The sequence below is a fragment of the Phallusia mammillata genome, chromosome 2 (genome assembly GCF_965637545.1).
Source record: "Phallusia mammillata chromosome 2, kaPhaMamm4.hap1.1, whole genome shotgun sequence".
NCBI lineage: Eukaryota > Metazoa > Chordata > Ascidiacea > Phlebobranchia > Ascidiidae > Phallusia > Phallusia mammillata.
Genome location: NC_137253.1, coordinates 29,544,060 through 29,565,357, shown reverse-complemented (window position 1 = coordinate 29,565,357; position 21,298 = coordinate 29,544,060). Strand labels below are relative to the sequence as shown.

At 39.6% G+C, this 21,298-nt stretch overlaps 1 protein-coding gene across 1 annotated transcript; it reads right to left on the bottom strand.

The window, feature by feature from the left end:
• Positions 1-218: 218 nt before the first annotated feature.
• Positions 219-20,196, bottom strand: LOC145214937 (uncharacterized). The gene is made up of 4 exons (XM_080083570.1): positions 19,392-20,196; positions 11,576-11,663; positions 5,478-5,682; positions 219-968 (listed from the first exon to the last, which is right to left on the bottom strand). The coding sequence occupies exons 1-4, from the start codon at positions 20,158-20,160 to the stop codon at positions 915-917; spliced, it is 1,116 nt and encodes a 371-aa protein (XP_079939696.1). The 5' UTR covers positions 20,161-20,196; the 3' UTR covers positions 219-914.
• Positions 20,197-21,298: the final 1,102 nt, after the last annotated feature.

The window sequence follows — 21,298 nt, the reverse complement described above, 5'->3', positions numbered from 1 at the left end:
TAGAAACCTTTGTTCGATTTTTTTGTAAACTGCCTTTCATTTATTTTGGTTGTGAGTAGCGTAAAGTCGCTGCTGATAAATGTAAAAATGGAAGCCATCAATTGTAACTTCCAGTTTTCTTATGTGGAAATATCTAATATTAAAAAATCACTTTTGATCAAAAATAAAACTGCCAAAGATCAGGACGCACGGGCTCACTATAATTTTCACAAGTGCAATGATTTTCAGTTTTTTTATTTCTTGGCTTTAAAGCTTGAAGTAATGCAAAGCATAAATGCAAACACACGACAAAAGAGGGTCAGTGAAGCTTCCGACTATTGTTATGCAATAAATATTGGACAATGACAAAAAATGTATTTGCGTAATAAAAAAGATAAACTTTTTGCCTTGAACTAAACGTTTCCTTATTTATTGGGGCACTTAGAATGTGTTTTTATTGTTACATGAATCCACCGTTAACATGAACCAGGAGGGTTTTTGATAATTCTGCTCTGTTTATGGACGAAAAAATCCGTATTTTAGTAGCAGTGCAAATGTTGAACTTTGTTGGAAACTGGTTTTGAAACATGGAAAAAAGCAAAACTGCTCTAACGGGATGCATTACTTCCAATGGGGCGTTTTAGCTTGTCCCGCAAGCCACACGCGGCCAGGTTCTCGCCTTTGGGGAATCCTCGCACAAATAAAGCAAGTTCTCGGGAAAGCACCTTCAAGCGTTGTAAAAACGGCGGCACAGTAAAGCAAGAAATCGTCTCAAAATTGTCTCATAGCAGCCTTGGAGTGCGTACTGCAAAGCTGGAATGCAGGGACAGCAGCAGAATCGGCTGGTATCCGGCACTCGGTCCGTAGTCAAACGTGGCAGGTTGCGTGCTCGCGTTGGGTCGTCGCACTTAATGTTGTTTGTTCCACTTTTGATGTTAACCTTCGACCCTGCACTGGGGCACCCAGCAAACAAACCGTGGGTGGCTCTCCTGCGGAGAAAAGAAGTATACAGTTTAATGCAAGTGACTGCTTTCCAAATATTTTTTTGCTACTTTTTGGTTGAGGTAATTCAAGTTGTACGTTCGTTTTATTAAACTTTTTTGGTCAAGTGCTTCTTAAATTGAAAGAAACGACGTTTTTTTGACACAAAATGGCCTCGCCACCATTCAGGCTTTATTTGAGCAATTAATAGGGTAAACTTTATAATTTAGGGATTTGTTACATGTTTTTTATGGGGATAAATCGGGGACAAGTTTGGTTCTTCTATTAGGACATACCTAAATTTTGAAAGAAAATGGATTTTCTGCTTTTTTGTTAAAGTGCATTTTTAGTTTGTCTTGTTTGTCTGTCCTGTAAGTGTAACCACTTTAAACCTTGGAAGATTTCCAGACCTTGTCAAACTTAAATGTTCCGGACAAGCGGCGTAAGTTTGCCTATCAATCGAGCTTGTTTGTTGACGCCTTGTCAAATTTACAACTTGTCGGCAGGTTTTGTGACAATGTCCGTCCTTGAAAGTTGCCAGGCGAACAAACAAAGCGCTCTGCGTTAACCTTTGACCTCTTGTTGACTCGGTAACAACACCACGGAGCTTCGCAACCCCGTGTCAATTAAAGGCGAGGTGTTTGACAAAGGGATATCAAAACGATGCTGATGAATTGATTATGAAAGAAGAGCGAAATTTTGTGTTTAGAACAAAAAAACGAAAAGTGTTGACCAAACATTTTCTGTTAATGTTTTGGTGCTTCCGGAGTTTAGGTCATTTTTTCCGCCCTGGTAGGTAAATATTTTCAAAAGCTTCTTCAAAAATATTTGAAGTTGAATGTTTAGTTCCAAACTTTAACAAAACAAATTCGGTGCTGTTTGTTTGAGCAATAATTTGTTAAACTGCGCAGCCAAACATTAGTGATTTTTTACTATGTTATAAAACGTTTTTATGAGGTTTTTACATGCAATGTACATGCAAAAATGTTTTGTGATAATACATATGTGCATAATCTTTACAACTAAGATTTCGCGTTATTGTTCTTAGTTTAACAAACTATGTCCTTTTGGAGTGTTGTCCCTTTAGTGCTGCTTGGTAGACCTAATGCAGACGGCTGTGTGAATAATTAACCGGTACTTTGATGTGCTGAAGCAATTTACCGTAAGTTTACGATCTTCGGCACAGACCGGTTCAAAGGCCCTTTCGCCGCTCAAGCGACTGCATATGCAACTATATTCCCCCGCAAGCCGTAAATCATAACTCATATTGCGATGTAATGAGGCAAAATCATAGGAGGCCATTAACTGACGTATGTTTTGGCAGCAATCGTTCGCGTGCCGGGGTTGATTTTGAAAGGTTGCCAGTCGCCTCAGCTTTGCTTTCATAACGAGGGTCTTAAAATGCGAAATTCGTCTATACACTAGTAGTAAATCATGAAGCTTTGTGGTTTTTCGTTCCCACGTTGTTTGTAACTACTCAAACTTTGTGCAATATTGCACACTGCTTAGGTCATTGATTTAGTTTCAGCTTATGATGTCACCACAAGAACTTTCACATAACGTACAATTCTGTAGACCACAGTTCTCGCCCTTTAAGCAAGCCGAGTTTTAATGCTAATGTCATTGACCTCTATATCACAAAGCATGTAATCCCAAATACCAGAACCATATGCCGAACCCATTTTGTGCCAATCGCTAATACTTGACACCTGGTCGTTATAACGAGAAACTGAATGTAATACGCCTGTGGTTTGAAAACCTTTGTTATCTGTGCTATTCAGCTTGTGGTAAAATGTCACGAGCCTGTTGGGTGCGTTGTATGTAGGTCTGACTCGTTGACGTTAGATTCAGTTTTGTAGCGATGACAAAATACCTCAAGACACAAACTCAGGCTACAATCGGTTTTAGGATCTTTGGAATTGGAAATGACGAAATACCAAATGTGCATTTCTTATTGCAACTTCTTGGGAAATTATGGGCCTCTAAATTTTTGTAAAAAATTCTGGTCGTTGTAATTGTTGTTCAGCGAACCTTTTTTTCAAAGAGGCTTTTGAAGATAAAATTAACAGTCACAATTTTTTACCACACTATTATTTCATAACTGAATAAATCCATCTTTAACTTCGCAAACTTAAAATTGTATGATAACGCCTTCCGTAATGCAAATACATTGGGTAAAAAATAATTTAACGACTTGTAACCACAATAATGAAATAGGCTATTGATGCCAGGCATAATGTATAACCAAGTATTGCTCATCCGGCAGTTTTATTATAAACAATCGACATTTCGATGTCCTATACAACCACAATCTTTTCCATGTTTATGCTGTTTAACGACCCCTTCAAAAGTATATTGTTATTTTACTCCTGGAACATCAAGCTTATTACGCGATCACCGTTGGGCTATGGCTGTTCACACTTTTAATGACAACATTCATAATATCGTCACCTTCCGTAATGGCTTTCCAATTTAATAAAAGGTGTAAGTTGATCAAGTTATGAAACGCCCCAATATTTGACGTAACATGACAAAGCGTAAATATCGCACCCATTTCTGTTGGAGTAAACTTGCCGACTCATGATAGGTCAAGACTACCCACGTCGACAGATCTATACTTTAGATCGTGTTGGAAACGTTGTCCACGTAGGATAAGGGACCCATAGGGCGATACAACCCAGTCACGTTTTTCACCCATTTGGCCGGAGAGCCCCTATGTAAATAGGTAAATATTTACATAATTTTTTCGTAAGTGACATTACTAAATGACAATCAGGTTGCAGACACTTCGTTTACTGTTATACAGTAATATGTCAGCACTTTCAGTTACTAAAACCGATAAAGGTTGTTTTTAGGCCAGAATGTGCAATTTTCTGTACACTTACACTTAACTTTACCATATTGACGAATAATTTTGGCGTTATATCCCGCAATTAGGGATATAAAGTGCAAGCCAGAAATGTGTACTTCCCTCTATTAGCCTTTTAGGACAGGCTCCTTTATTAGATTTTGGCTGCTTCAGACCCCCCAAAAATATAGCGTAAAGCATACACACTCCTCTGGTTTTAGGTCGGATTGCGTAAGTGTTGTACAGAAAGAATATTATAGTCCACGTCACTCCTGTATCGAAACACCCAGCTCAAAGTTACGCAACTCTTGTGACAAGTCGTTCAAACCTTGTCCACATTATGGCGAGATCGCGTTTGTATGGGTTGTCAATAGCGGCGTGAAAAAGTTGTTTTTGCGCGATATATTTAGGTTCCATAGACAAGTGGTCTGGGTTTTTCTGACACGTTTCAGGAAGGCAACGCCTTAATGAAAATACGAAATGCGATGTGTCACTTCGTCACCTTGAAAAATCGTAAACATGTTTTTGTCATAAGGTTTTCACTTTTAAACCCAAGTTTTGTAGATGCGGTAGATTGATGTTCCGATCTATGTTCAAGTTTGTAGTTGTGCCCAGATCGTTTGTTTTTCGTTGAAACTGCCATACCGTATTATTGTATTAAATAAATTTGCATCGTGTAGTGAAAAAAAACCCTTAAGAATTGTGTGTTATCGTTCCTAATATGACCAAAAATTCCCAGTTCAGTATTGAGTACATACGTTAACACAATGTAAATGCTCTCTAATATAAATTGAAACAATATCAGGTAAATACAAATCAAGCAAAATCGAGGAAAATCTAAATCTTTCCGTACGGTTAAAAATATGACATAATATATTGACAATTTTCACCTACTACCACTTAAAAGTCCTGGTTGTCAAACCCTGTTGTTTGCCTTCGAGCTTTAAGTGTGTGTTTAGGGTTTTCATATCGGTCAAAAACCCTTATTCCATGATGATTTATTCTTATCTTTCAGGCAAGTGCGCTTGCCTTGATATCCCAATGAATTGCCCCTTTGTTTATAAGTGCTCCTTGAAGCTAAGTTGGGTGAAATATTATCAAGTAATATGTAAAACTGATAAAGTGCTTTGCGGTGGTACACAATTTGAAGGAGGTTTTTGTTTCTTTTCCTAAACTGTATTGTTGCGTCACTTTTCTCATGATATGACGTCGTATTCTTACTTAGTGTTTTGGCTGTAGCGAATCACCGTGGGGCGTGACTGAACGAGGCAAAGGCGGTGATTGCTTTGAACATACTGCTTGTCATTTATTGGTAAATACTATTTTAACGCTAATTATACCCTTGGTTACTGACAACCCGTCGTTGCAGCAAACTGCCCGAAGGAGTATCAATGTTTTGCATTCGATGCTGTAATGGTGTTATTTAACTTAGCCACGTATAAAAACCGTGTTATTAAAAATTTAAGTGTAGTTGTTTAACTTGCATTAATCTATCAAATATCCAGATACTTGATTTGTCTAAAAAAAATGCAAAACACGGTGAGTGTTATTTACCCTGAGGAAGAAGACCTGTATAGGACGGCGAAACGTTGGAATAAAATTAAATTTGCCAGAAGAGCTCTTTAAACTTGACAGTGAGTTCCTGTTCATAATCTTTTATGGCTCTTACCCCTGGTTTTGGCTTAAACTTTCCCCTCAGCTTCTTTCTCTTGGAGTAAATCTTCCGTTTTGCGCATTTTCCGAACTTCTTGATGCAGTTGAAGTCGTTAAAATCGCACCTGTCCTTGCAATCGGGAGCTTTCTGGTGAAAACAAGCCGAACACGTCGTGTGCTGACAATCTCCCTGACAGGACTGATGTTGTATTGTTTTTGACCTGCATCAAAAAAACTATTATTGAAACGTAAAACCATTTGATAAAACAACACTTAAATACAAAACGCTTTCACGAATTAAGTTGGTTCAACATTTTTGAAACTGAAACATTTTGATGAATCTACGTTTGTTTAAACGCTTTTGTAGGGTCTTTTTTAATAACAAAGAAGTAAAAGGATTAATGCTGTGTGTGATATTTACAAGCAAGATGACGCAATTAGTGACGTCATGTGATAGCGTCATCATATCGCTTGCCTGTGGATTTGTTCATGTCCTACACCCTACAAAAAATGGATCTGACATTTTATGGACATAGACGATTCTGTTTGTGATCACGTGTAAAAACAGGGTTTATGACGTCATAGTGGAAATTCTGGGGTCTCTGTGAAGTTGGAAGTGGTATAAGGGCAACACGGGCCGTGGTTATTTTGAGGGCGAGGTGTCGTTGTTTCGTGTTTCGTGACTGGTGGCGTTCTTGACCTTTGAACCTTCGATTCAATATTTGCTCAGTGCTGCATGTTTTCAAACGCAGTTGTGCAGTTTCGAGGTGTTTGTTCCTAAAGGGTGAACTTCCAGCGAAACATCAGACGCTGGTTGACCTTGTTGCGAATTAAAAGAGGCGCGGTGGGATGGTCAATATACACAATGCCATTGATGTAAAAAAAAAGTTTGTGCGAAGTGTGTAAATACAGGTAAAATGCATTCCTTATGACCTTTCATAGTTGCACGTTTTTGTTGTCAAGCACTGAATTGGGCAATGCGTTGGTTAACGAAATGGCGAGATAATAACTACCACATAGGTTGAAACTGTATTGAATAACTTGCAATGATCAGTTTTCTCGAAAAAAAATAAACTTTGTCATTGAAAGTCAACCTCATCTCACTGAAATCAATCGTAACCATTTTGGTCGTTACTACCTTGTTTCATCGTCAACTACTCAAACCGTGAACTTGAATTAAAATGTATTTGAGACATCTTGTAATGGTATTCTATGACAGTCACCGTGTTAACCAGATTCAGCTGAAAGTCCCATATATTTGTTCTATTTACATTATTATATAAGCCTCGCTCGTCAAAACTTTAGGCCCAAGTTGCTTAGATGCAATTTGTAGAATTGGACAGGTTTATGCGGGCGGTAGGTTGAAATGTTACTACGAGTAATGACGAGCCCCAAACCCGCCCGAAGCCTGTTTCAAAGCAAGCTTGAATTAAGCCTAAAAGGTGTAGGTAAACTAATCTGAAATCAAAAATAAAGTTAAAGCCAGAAACTTGGTCAGTCTTTTTGTTGAAACTAAAGCAAGGCCGGACTTACAACCACAATTTCACAACAGTTCAGTTGTAATGATTTTAAAAAATACAACTAGGTCAGGCATATGATTCACGTGACATCGGTTCAGTAGTGCTTTATTGTGCATACTGATAAACAACCATTAAAAAGGTTGAACAAAAACTCGCAAGTCGCTTTTCTCTTGCACGGGCATTTTAAGTATTCGACATAGAATTGAAACCCGGCAAATTATGAAGGTCGACCCAACCCTGAAGTATGTGGCAAACCACGAACAAACCTCACGTATTTTGCTTATCTGACCATCGCTCTTCACCCCGCATAGCAACCCCACACCCCACGTCGGTTCCCCTTTACCCCGGACCCGGCAGACCTTTTACCCCGCTGGGTAACTTGCCCCATATGGGTTTGTTTGTTTAGTGTAGGGGTCTTATAATAGCGCGGGGTACCGAGGCATGATAAAACACCAAAACATGGTATAGACTTACCACATTTTACTGTGATCATCTGGGCTTAAAAGACAAGGATCTGGCTTAGTTTTACCGGATGACTGTGGTTTTTACCCGGCTACGCGGTTCTGAAAGTTTAATTTAAACTTAGTCGCGTGCCAATGTTTTTATGACCTAATTCGAGATGTCATAAACCTTTAAAGCCTAATCTCCTGCCAAATAACCTATAACGATCGACTTGATGTTTAAATTGTGCTAACTGTTACTTGAATTGTTGGTTGAATAATTGGCTAATTGTCTGGTTTGTGTAATTCCACAATGCAAGATCGATTTTGTAACGCTAAAGTTAAAATATTCTACTCTGTAAACATCGACTCTTGCCTCTGAAAAAAATGTAACTTCAAAGCAAAGTGTCGGTGACAATATTTTGTTTGATATACCAAAAAACAATTTTCCGATTCCAGTAATGTGTTTAAAATGGAATTCCCAGTATTGGTGAAAGTGTATTGGCTGCAACAAGTTGTTTAGAGCGCCAGTTTTTCAACAAAATCCCGCGTATTAAAGCCTACTTTGCGGGCGCCGAGCTCTCGAATTCCGGCCGCGCTACTGAAAAGTGCGCGATGTCGACGATTACATCGTTGTTGACTTGGTTCATAAATTTTAGGCTCCCACAAAGACAGTATGACGAGATAGTCAACAGCAAAGCATTGAAGCACATTAAGCAACACGTCACAACTCTTCAAAACAACATAAATTTCAATTTGACCTTTACCCTCCACATTAACTTGTTGAGTGTATTTGGTTGTATGTTCTGTTGTAAATACAGTTTTTGTTCTTCTAAAGAATGTTTGTTAAAAACGTATTATTAATGTCACTGTTGTTTTGGTTAATTAAAGCCTTTAATAAAAACCTGGATTCCAAAGTATAAAACTGCAAGTATTTAGTTGACCAGTTTTTTTTATTTGGTCGCTTTTTCGTTTCATGATTTTTCAAATATTTTATTACCTTATAAATCGGTATAAATTGTTGAGGTTCTAGTTTTGGCTATAAACATTTAACATAAAGGTTTAACCTAAAGTTGTTTGATTACACAAATGTGTTTTTGCAGGAAAACTGCTCAAGCTAGTTATGTGTTGGTATGCATGAATCGAGTTTAACTTATAATCCAAAAGATCCTGGCCTATACGAGCCGGCGTTACACTCTGGCTAAAACCACAACTCGACTATCGCATAATAAATCCTATTTGTCCTGGCCTCGTTAGAAGTTTACGACGCCGAAAACTGCAAACTCAGGATTACATTACGGCTCATGACCTTGTTTTTATCGACATATTAAAAGTTTCCCTTTCGCTAAGTTATAAAAAGCAGAGGAAAGTGGGTTGACATGCTGTGCTGTGTGTATAAACCGCAGTAATAACCTACATGACAATATATTGGAAAATTAACGTTTTTGTTGCTGAATTCAAAATTAACTAGAATGATTAGCGCGAGAATTTTTATTTTTTGGCAAAGATTTTAGATTTCACTCGTTAAAATCGGTTTCCACATATGGTCAACCATTTCCCGCGCGTAAAATTTCTTGGATATGTGGCGAAAATGGGTGTAATTCTCCTCAGTGTAAAAGTTGGAATTTACACTATGTAAATCAACTTTTAGTTGATAACTTTGGCGTTTGTTTTGCTACGATGTCGGTCAGTATTGTCCGGAGGTGCTTATTATTTCGAAGCGAACGTATTAAAAAAGTAGCTAAGATTTGAGACTTCAGCAGGAACCAACTTCACGTTAACTATGTTTTGCGGCACAAAACTCGTATGGTGAGCAGCCTTGAATTATCGCTAAACGCGAACACTAGAACATGGTAAATTCAAACTTGCTTAACATGAAATAAAAATTTGCTCCTGTATTAGTACACCGTTTTTGTAAGATGGTTTTGAGTAAGTGCATTGTTTCCATACTCGCTTTGAATCCGCTTTCAACGGACATGTAAACATGTCTATTTCTGGCGATAGCGGACAACAACACGACAATAACGAGACCGTTGCACCGGCGTGAGTACACAGTCCATAAGCTATAAGGTACTTTCGCCGTGGCTTGATGTTTCGTAATATAAACCCGTATCGGTATTTCAAGCACCTAAACCTATCGGCCTTTGCACTCATCAAGCGGTACCAGTACTTGAAACATCACAGCGGATTTGGAAGGACAATAATGCATATTGATACTGGTGGTTGTAATAACTCGAGCGCCGGGATCGAAAGTCCAAACTCCAGACCCGAACTGGTTAAGGCCCACCTGTCGCAAGTTTGAAAGACTTTGACAGAAGTTTACGCTTCGGCGGCCTGATCTAAGCCCAAATCCCGCGTGGGGGTCCTTCCATCTCCGAGGGGGTATCCCGACGCCGCTGTTGACCGAATAATACCCGTTGTCGCGCGCACTACGCCTTTGATATAACGATCGAGCACCTATTTGTGACTTGACAAGAATCGCAGGCAAAACAATAGCGCTGGGATAGAAAGGTAAACTCGATCGCGTGCTATCTTTCGCAGGTCCCCGGCGTTTTGACTAGGATTTCGGACCCCACGCTGCGCCTGTTAGCGGGCGTTGACGCTCAGGGCCTTTATTTGCGTTTGCCAAACACGCCAATTGGACTCGCATTGAAACAAATTAATCTCTATCCAAACTTACGGTCCTTTATTCCGCCCTCAATTACCCCCCTAGTCCCAGCTTCTGTGTGAATTACGGATTCTTCATACGTTTGTCGGAGTTGCGTTTGGCGAGATTTTAGGGTTATTAACGGTCCCTGTCATAGCCCTATTGACTTGTTAGATTCCGGCATCGATAAGCAGCGGATATAAACGGGAGCATAACTTTGCGGTATCGGTCCGGTGTGTAAATTGCGGTTCAAGTAGATCATGAGTTATGGTTTTGGATTGTGACTTATCGTTTGGGATTAAGTTGCAAGCTGTGTGGAATTTTTTTGGAAAAGTTTTGAAATACCTTGGGCTCTATGCAACAAAGATTTATAAAATGAAGAAAAAAAACAAAGATAAAAAATAAATAAAGTCCCTAACATAGATAATTTCAGAGAGAACATCTTTTTGCACATAAACATATTTTAATTTCTGTTTTTCGTGCAAACCTTATTGTTATACGAAACATGGGGCAAGTTGGTAACGGTAATGGTGTTTTATTGGGAAGTAGTGGTGGATAATAAACAATCCTAGTTTAATTCTACAAAACAATGTCGTCATTTAAGTTGAAAACAACATTTAATTATGCATCATGCGGTCTGCATGTTTTTGCACGGCAATATCAACAAAATTAGGAAGGAAAATCGGAAACTTAGGAAGGAAAATTGTATTGCTTACATAGATTAAGTGTGACTCACCATCGGAAAAACCTCATTAACCCCAGAACGTTGGGCTGTCAACAAAAACAACCTCTCGCGTTACACATCCTAACAAAAACAACCTCTTCCTTTTTGCATTACACCCTTTAAGCTTTTTGCATATACTTTGCCGGACATGCTGAACCAATTTCACTGAAGAACTTAACTGTCCATTGTCCAGTTGGACGTTTATCCCTAGTGATTGACCCTAAGCTGGACAGGGGCCAGAAGGTTCAAGCAAGCCAAAAAACTCCCACAATCGATAGTAATTAATCGGGACTTTCCCTTTTTACTGAACTGGTCGATGTTTTTGACAGTGACGAAAATTAAATCGTCCAAAATGACATAATGTTTTGGTATTGAGATTTTCGAGTCTCTATCCATGCCAGAAGTGTTGTAAGTGTAATATAACATCGTGCTTTGTTACATAGAACATGGCATAAAACGTTTCGCTGTTTTGTAATTCACAAAATAAACAGTTTCAACAACAGTGTTGTCATCATAAAGTTTGAAGTTATTTCGTACGGCAAAATTTTTTTGTTGATGTGAACCTACTTTGATCCAATCAGCTTAAAATGCAAAGATTCGGTTTTTAGTGGGTTTATAATGTTGTATGTTGTACATTATGGAGTAAAAGTGGATCGACAGTAAACAGGAGTAGGCGACATTAAACTCGCTTTACAAAACGGTACCTTTGAATAAGGTTTAGGCGTTTAATGGCAAGTAGTGGTTGTGTGCTGTAAGTTGGCTTAAAATATTCTGTTCACTCACCGTGCAGAACAAATGGCGTGCCGCCTTTTCTTTGTGCAGAATTCGCGAGTACATTCGGGTTTACATTGTTCCTCTTCCGGTGGATCCGCTGAAAACAAAATTAAGTCTGTTGTGAAAAGCGAAATAGTTTTCTGATTATTAAACTTTGAAACGACATACGCTGGACAAAGTTTAAAGCCAATAGTTTAAAGATGTTGCATTCTGAGATTGTACACTTGTTGATGCCTTATTATTAGTTAATTTGGGGATTTCGGGTTTTCTTTAATGCAAAATAAAGAGTCTGCATTTATGGATAAAATTATATTTACTACATAGAGAAGCCCAATATCTGATATTTAAATAAGTAAGGCAGTGTAAATGTCTATACGGGTAAAATGTAAGTTTTTTTGCTCAGCTTTTTGTCGATTGATTCTTGTACAAATAGTTACTATTTTTAAATATTCAAAGTTCGTTTTTTAAACGTCATTCGTTCTAGGCGTTTTTGTTAGAACACTTCACATAAAGGGGTGTCAGCGATTCCTACAAATTTTTGACAAGTTTTGCTTTTTTTAGTTAATGGCCACTTAATGCTTTTTACTCTCTGAAGCCCCACAAACCCTAAGCCCCCCTTGGCAGTATTATCCTCATGGGCGCTGCCCTTATTACCGATGTTTAAACTTCTTATCCTCGACTTATGCGCGATTATGTTCGTCGGGTTGCATGGGCGTGTTTCCCGCGTGAAACAATTGGCCTGGCATTGCGCTGGCATGTCTCTCCGTGCACCAGTGGGACCCAGCCCCGGCCAGGGACCCCAGGTTTACCCAAGGTCAAGTGTTTTAGGGGTGTTTGGATGCTGACAACGCGTCCAATTTTTCCGTAACATTTCCCGGGTCGCAAAAGCCACTGTTGCGTCACAAAACCGACGCTACCGCTTCACTTAATCCTCACAGCCTGCTATTTACATTGCGTCAAGTGCATAAGTGCCCTCTGCCTCAAAACCCTCGCACCCCCCTTCTCGTGGAGGGTCCCTGCCCTCACGTGAGTTAGCGATCCTGCCCGAAGCGTTACGGACCCCACGCTTTTTTCAGCCATCACCCATTAGTCGTGTTATTTCACTGATGTCGTGTTTTGTGTGCAGTGCTAAGCCGATGACCATAAAGCATATTTGGTGTTATGCGTGGGAACGATACACAAAACCCGGAATGCGCTTTGGGTGATATATATATATACCCCGATATGTTGCTTGGCTTGTACTTTCACAACGGGGTAAAGAGGTCGCTTTCTCGCCCGAAAGAACCCATCCTGAGCAAACACTTGGTAACCTTACTTTAACAGCTGAACTCGGTATTGCAACCAGATGCGCTTCCATATTTGGTTATCCCACATCACTATACGAGTTGTTACAACTAGGAAATGGGAAGTGAAATGTTTGCGTGGTTTTGTGGTTGTATGCCAAAAAAAAACTATCGATCATTTTAAACATATTTCGTCTTGGATTAAAGGAAACTTTGTTCGTTTTATCTAACATAGTTGTTTGAGAACATTTTATTTCGGATTTTGAAAAGGAAATTTGATACTTTTGTGACCGTTTTTTTCTGATGAAATGTTTTCCAAATAACTACCACAAATATACGTGCAGGAGTGATTTCATATTGTCATAAGGTATTCCACTCGCAATTTACACTTTTATATCAGGCAAACTTTCTTGGTAATATTTTACGTGAGTTATACAACGTCCCATTCAAAATCTGCAAACATATAAACTAAACGCACGAACTAAATACTGAGGATTTGTGTTGTCATTGTTGGACAACCTAGCGCAATCGATTACATAGTTTTAATTTTTGAGAAACATTTGGCAATTGTTATCTCTAGTCCCAGATTTCCTGAAAAGGTGGCCGCATGGGAAGCCAGACCGTCGGATAAAGGGAAATGCTTTTTCAAAAGAGAAAATGATTGTTGATATATTATGTCTGGCAGCAACAGTAAATTTAATCCTAGATTCCGACAAAATTGTTTCGACCAAAACTAAAATTTAAACACATCCGAACATTCCGGAAACAAGAATTTGCTCCTAACCTGTGCTTGACACTATACAAACATATAGACAAGATGACAAAAGTTTAAGTATGACGTATCGCGAAGGTGTGTTGGAAAGCTACTCAAAACTCGTGGACATAAAACGCCCTGTCCATTTTCACACGGTTTCAACACTCCAGGCAACCAAAACTTGTTGTTTTTGACCCAGACCGCGTTTTTCCGACACACTGGAGTTGTTAACAATATGCTTCGTAAGATGTCTCTACGAATGCTTTTGTTGGGAAGGTGTTTTTGTTAATTTTGCGAACAGCAATTTTGGTCTTGGTCATGCACGTACAAAACCACACTTTCTTGCTGTTTGTAAAGATATTTATTTGATTTTCGGTTTACATTTTCATTGGGCCTGATCCTTTAGGCCAGTGGTTCTCAAACTTTTTTGTTGCGACGCCCCTGGAAAAGTTTTCTGGTCTTGCGACGCACCAGCAAATAAACGTTAGTGAGAAAACTTATCATAAAGTTGTGTTTATTGATACAACAACAAAAAGCCACGAAACGGAACTATTGTGCGACGCCCTAGGAAAATCGAAACGACGCACAGTTTGAGAACTACTGCTTCAGGCAGTAATAGTTGTACGATGTTAATTACATCGGCAAAAATTTATCATTTCTTAGATTCAATTGTGCGGTTTGTTGAGATTGATTTCAAGTCTTTCCGTGGTTTGGTTGGAAAATTTACTTGAGTAATTTCCCCATCCACTTGTGTTGTCCAAGTACCGGTTTGCGCTATTATCGCGGTTTTACCTTGTTGTTTTGCCATTGATACGGTAGCCAGGTACGTCGGAACCGCACAATGATGTAAAATCGCTTCAAGAGCGCCAAGGCATCGTTTCTCCTGTGGCTAAAGTCTTATTTTCAGGTGTGATGCAACTTACTTTTGTTGCCCTTATAGTCTCTAATGTTTGAATTGCGAGACCTAAAGGCTTTTTGCGGCTGGATTTATCGTTTCAAATGTGATTTATTAAGCCCAAAGTGATGTAATGGCTAAACGGAGTCACAGCACACTTTTATTGTTTCGTAAACACCCACAAAATGTCGAAACAAACGTCAGTGATAAACGACCTTTATATAACGTCAATTGTCAAGTGATTGTGGCCAGTATATTAAACATTCAAAACGCCTTTCTTAACACCGTTCTTTGTTATTGGTTTATTTTTTGTTTAGTTTCGTATCGCGGAAAAAAGATTTATCTTTTCGCAGAACTTCTAAATGTCACATATTTTGTCAGTTTTTTTTCACAGAACTTTATTACTGTGTCGGTTTGACAACATCCTTGTTTGTCACGATACATTCACAGACAAGTACGAGTTTTACCAAATCATGTTTGTGAATAACAAAAGCAATACGACGTCCTAAGCTTGTAATCTCGATAAAAGTGTTTTCTACATTATGTCATCACCCTTTTGGGATATGTCGCCCGTACTATACACATGCACCGAGCCGTATTGTGGTGTTTGGTATACAGTAGCGCTTCTTCATTTGTAAATGGGCCATGGTTTTAAAGTTGACAGCGCGCCCACAAATTTAAAATTCTTGTTTTTGGTTTTACAATTGGATTTTTGTAATCGTTTTTTCTGCTGTTTATTTCCTGCGTTTGTTTAAAGAGTCAAGGTCTTAGTATGTTTGTATTTATCAATTGTTGTATGTGTGTAAAGGTCAGAAAAGATGATACTAAATGCTGTTTAAATGTAGCCTGATCTCATTATTTTACATTTTCACCTTTATGTTCGCAAAGGTTAAATTGAAACTTTTATTTATCTTCGGTTGAATTGATTTCATATGTTCAAAACATCTGTTGCGTAAGATTGATGTTTATTGTGTAAGCTAGTATTCGCCTACATGTGAAATAATCCGGTTTACCAGTCACGAAACAGTTACTCATATCATCTCTATTTGCTCAGCGGCGATGGACCAACGACCCGCTGCCGTTTTAAGAATTTCTACACACAATAACCCGATAACGCATTTGATACACATCCGATTTTGCGCCATTAATCATCGCTACTTGCTACAAACTGACCGGTGACTTCCGAATACCGTGGCTCTTTCACAAAGGAAACTCCTCGCGTGCTTGGCTTCTGAAGAGTCTTATCACTTTTTGGCCGGTCTCTCTGCTCTGCGTCACCTATGTTTAAGTAGCCGCAGTATATCAGAGCGAGCCGCGCGGTTTCAACAAAGCGACGCCGTTGTCACACCGGGCAAACACGCTGTAAATTAGTCAACAATCACCTGCATTCGAGCGCTAAGTTGCAACCGAGCACACATAACAGACAGGGAATGGACAGTTTCTGCCTTGGGAGGACAATGGCACTCCCGAGCCCCACAAACTACAACTGATGAAAGGAAATAGGGATTTTTCTAGAGCCCGCAAAAGACTTAATTTGCACTATTTTAGTTTCATTCGATTTATGCAGTGGTGAGAATAAAATTGTTTGTCAGCCGGTTCTACCACAAAATTCATATTTTTCTGCCGGTTCTGTTACAAAAAGTACATTGACAGTAACCAGTAATGTTAACCGGTTCGGTGATCTTATGCAATTTCGTAAGACGATTTTTAGAACCGGTGCGAACCGGCTGAATCCCACCACTGGATTTATACAACAACGTTTGGGGCGCAGATTGCTTTGTATTCTGCTAGATTTGTGTTTGGCTCACACATAAACAACCGTTAAATTTTGCCACAATGTTTGGACTTTTATCATAATTGTGTCATGGGAATATATTCAGAGTACGATGCAATTCGTTTCTTTTTTCGCCAACAATGTGCTTGTTTAACAAACAAAATGGAACATTGTAAGTGCGGAGTACAGGGACTTTCGCACTACACAATACAAGTACCATTAAACGTTCGTAATACCCTTCAAGTTTCAAATGGCATACCAACTGCCTAAGTGTACGCTTAATCGCCAAGCATAAAAAATTGCTTCTTAATGTATTTCCTTCAGGCCAGAGCGGGAATACAATGTTTTGTAGGTATTTATATTTTCAAATGTTTCGCTGATTTGTAGGTTAGTCTGTAATTTGCAACACTTAGAGAGATTTACTTTTTCTAAAACATTTATGCGAACGTTTCGCGACACATTTAATGTCCAACTACAACACCGGCGAATATTAAACAAGGGGTCTTGTTAATTAAAATGCAGCTAAACCAAAGGGTCTTTGCAACGGTATTTTTTACCCCTTGTCGTCCTATTTCTTTGCGCAGCACATAACCTCTGTGTTTCATTGCCTACAAACATGCTGCTGTATTCCAGACAAAAAATTTATTTAGCATTTACAAAGGTAGGTTTAGAACCCTCCCCGAGCGACCGGCCCTGTCCTCCGCCTGGTAAAGTTTCCGACTCATGACCACGGAATTTTAACGATCGCACAAGTTCCTGTTAATTAAAAGCCAACCCGTGTGATTTAGCGACTCACAAACAGTATGACGTCATCAGCGATTACGTAATGGGCTCTGGGAAATGGAAACGATTTGTGTGTTCCGTATGTGAGCTGTCACATGTCATATATAGTTACGGTGTTTGTTGTTGTAAATTAAAAGTCACCTTTCTTACGGTTTAATCGCGGGCTTGGGCTTTGCTGAGTCATAAACATGACACAGCAGTAATAGGCAAAGTTACCGTGGATGTGATCAGACCACTGTAAGAAACATTGAAGGAGCATGCTGTGGTAGTGCGGAGTTGTGAAAGCGCACAACATAGGGAACTAGAGTTGTAAGCACGGGGCCCGAAATTGCAAAGGGAACCCAGGCCCGAACCCAACGTGCGAGCCCCGCACCGCCCCGAACCCTAAAGAGTCCAAAACCCGGCCCAAGACGAAAATGTATTTAAAAAAAACTAAGCCCGAATTACGCCCTATAGTTGGTAAAATTGTGGCACACATGAGGCTTAGTGTGAGGTCAGGCCTAAATCAACACCGTTTTATTTAAACCCAAGCCTTTATCAGGCCCGAACCCAAACAAAAAAGCCCGCCCCGATTTAGAACTCTAGGGAACATTTCCGGAGACGCCCATTTTGATCAACAACTGAAAAACACCATTATATGCTTGGTTTGTCTAACACAGCGACCATAAGCGATTTATAATCACTGTGGTGATGAAACGTGGCCAGCACTGACGCCACCGTGGTCCCCTTCAGGGGTCTGTTGGATACTTGTCATTCCATATCATACCCTGGTACTCTTAACAAGCCGATTCTCATTTTATTGACCCTCTTCAATTTAGATCAACAGCTCTTTAGCACAATAAGCCTTATCGACCGCTATTGTTTCGATGTCGAACGTTTAGACAAAAGGACATCGACCGTGGTCGGCTCTCGCGTCACTATGTAAACTTTATTCAAAACAATGAAGCCCTCAACTTTTAATCGAGCATTGAGAGGCGGAAGAGTCGCTTATTCGATTTATTGCGCTAAGAGCGAAACATTGACAGCCCGATCGATATTAAGTAACCCGAAAACGCCACAAATTGAAAGCGCCTGGTTTATTGCAATGATTAAGCGATAGATTCTTTGTTTGTTGAGATCAATCGCACCCACTGCCTTTATGTTTATAACTTTAGTGGCATTGCCCCCGATGAAATTATTTTTTAATTCATTGAACATTGCCACAGAATTTCGTAGACCTTTAATTAGCGTGCATTTTTAAACCTTGTTTTTTAACAAATTAAAACCAAATCTTACAATACCGTAACATTTATGGTACCCCATCCAAATATGTGATAATAATTACTAAACAATTGAAAAGGTCCTTGATTAAAAACGTAGGTTTGCATTGAAATGTATTTAATGTACATCAGTTATACCAGTTTTGTTTTAAGTAAACAAAGCATACTACGTCACAGTGTGCGGCGTCATCACTCGTGACGTCACCCTCCCGGTTGAAAGTGTACGTGCCTCTACTAACGCTGCACCAATTGGGTCATCGGTGTTGAATTATTAAACGCGAGGTCTGCTAAGGAGATTGGCCGCGGTTCGGGTTTGATGATTTGACCGAAACTTATCTACTTGAGTTGCGAAGCGGCCCCGTGGTCTTTGTTACTTCCCCTTTTCGGTCTAGTTGAGCATTTGAAAGGCAAATAAGCTAAATCAAAAGAGTGATTGGAAAGGGAATCTGAATTTGAAGGAAATTCGATTTTTGCAAACTTTTTCCAGAAAAGAACGCTAATTGTTTTTGTCAATTTCACATTGTAAAAATTCACCTATTTTGAAGTAACCATTACTATAAAAGAAACAACTTTACCAGTATGGTATAAGAGCGGATTTGGGAGGCCCCGGGTTCTCGGGACACTTGCCGCCACAAAAATACAACCCTGAACGGCTAAAGATACTGTTTTCTTTTTTTTGGAAAAACAATATGGAAGTGATCAAAGTGATTTTTTTATGAAAGCATCTTAGAACCATTTTAACATCGTCTGATGACTTTACTATTACTATTTATAAACTCAACGAGGCCAATTGTGTACATTTGTCTTCCAGCGTGGCTTAGCAGTTGTACCCAAATCAAATAATATTAGTTTTTGCATGACCTAATGCAGGTGAGGACTAATTTAACAAAAATCTATATCAATATTATACTCTTGTTTTGACCCAGCTCTTAGCCTTATGTGATTTAGAATTGCTATAATTCTGCGAATATTTCACCCACTCCATCACGGTCGCTTTGGGGGCTTTGGTGCCTCTTGAAATTGACATGTTTTGATGTTCTTATAAGTGCGGCTTAAACTGTTGTTGTTTTTTCTCACCTCGGGTGCAAATTCCCTTCATATCTTCCGGCGTGTTCCGTGTAGTCAGAACCCTCACGTCCGATGCTTTCCGCAGTGACACGCTGCATTCTAGACCCCTGTCGCACTTCCCGAAATGATCATGGACTCCTCCGCACTCCTCGCCCGCCACTTTCGCACATTGCTTGCAGCAGTTGCAGAAACCGAACGTCAAACCGCCTTTGCAATTGTTCAAGTCGGCGCGACAATCTATGTGTGAACATTCAGGACAGTAAGGTCCACTCGTGCTTACCGCGTCCTCAGCTTCGTAACTCGCGTTCGTTGGCCTGAAAACACGTTCTCCGCGACGTTGTTTCTTGCGTCTTCTGTTTCGTTTCGATTTTTTGCCCTTCGCAGACCTCGGAAGTGGTAAACCACCCCTCGCTGTCTCTAGCCTTTCGATTTCTGCCGTCAAAGCACGGGTTTCAGAAACAGCTGTTCCTTGAGGCCTTGCTACCGACATTGTAGGTGCGTTATGTCGTTCACGTTGTCGATTTTCACGTCGTCTTGCCGGCGTCGATCTGGTACGTTTAGAAGTCACAATGTCAAATTCACTTCGACCCGTTTCCTGCTTCAGTTCCACCGGGGCTGGGATCGGTTGTGGCGCTTCTGCGTTTGAATCGGTGTGAGTATTACTTTCGCATCCGCCTATGTTCGGATCACAGTCCAGAGTCGATTCGTGCTTTAGTTTTCCGGCTTGCACTTGTAATACAAGAATCAGAAACGCGACGAAGCTATGATAGAATTTCATGATTTTGACGCTGAATTGAAATATATAGGGATCCTAAATTTCTGCACAACACAAAGCAAATATTTGATAAGTTTACAGAAATATTAGGAATCTTATAGAAATTGGACAATGCTTAAATATATCGTAACATAAATTTTAGGAATAAACCTCGATTATAAATCATCCTGAAAGTGAGAATACTAATCACTTCAAAAACGTTTTTTTTTTCTTTGCAACTGTAGAAATTGATGTTCCCGTTAAACTGTCTTAACATAAGCCTTAACTATCCCAACAGTCAACTGTGTTAACGCAAGCTTCTAGAACAAACAACAAAACCAAGCGTAAATCGTTCCGAAACCACATCAGACAGCTAACGGTGTTTAACACTAAACAGGTTCAACACTATTTCGAAACATTACACGCAACGAATCCTACCAGGCCTTAAGTTTAGAAACTTTGTAATGGAATTTTCAATCCACCACTTGCGGTCTTCGGTACAGGCCTTTGCTCGCTACGCGCATGGTTGGTAGTTGAACACCTCTGTCGGTGGCTCGATAAGCGATTACGCGTTATGCGGGCCAGAGTAATCGGTATAATCGACAAAGCAAACACTGCTAACAAGCCTGGCTAGCGGAGAATTACGCGGTTGCCGGCATTTTAAGTATTCCTTCGTGTTGAAGGGCCAGGGTTGAAAAAAGGGTTGCCGCTAAGGGGAAGTGTTAAGAAAAAAATGCTTTACGGTAAAGGCAAAATTTAATTTCGTAAAGCAATGTTTGTTTGTTTTGTGGTTGGCGTTTGAAAACCGATGACGGCTTAGAGCAGTGTTTCTCAAACTTTTTTTGTTGCGACGCCTCTGGAAAAGTTTTCTGGACTAGCGACGCACCATCAAATAAAAGTTAATGAGGAAACTTTTTATTAAAGTTGTGTTTATTGATACAACAACAAGCCACGAAACGAATATTCTGCGACGTCCTTGGAAAATTCAAACGACGCACCAGGGCGCCGCGACGCACAGTTTGAGAACTGCTGGCTTAGAGTATAACGTGGTTGAAAATTAGTAAATTGTACAGTTTAACAATATAATAAACTTGTTAAGTAAGAACGTTCATGACAACTAAAATCAACCAGATAAACGTAGTTTAACAATTAAAAGATGCGT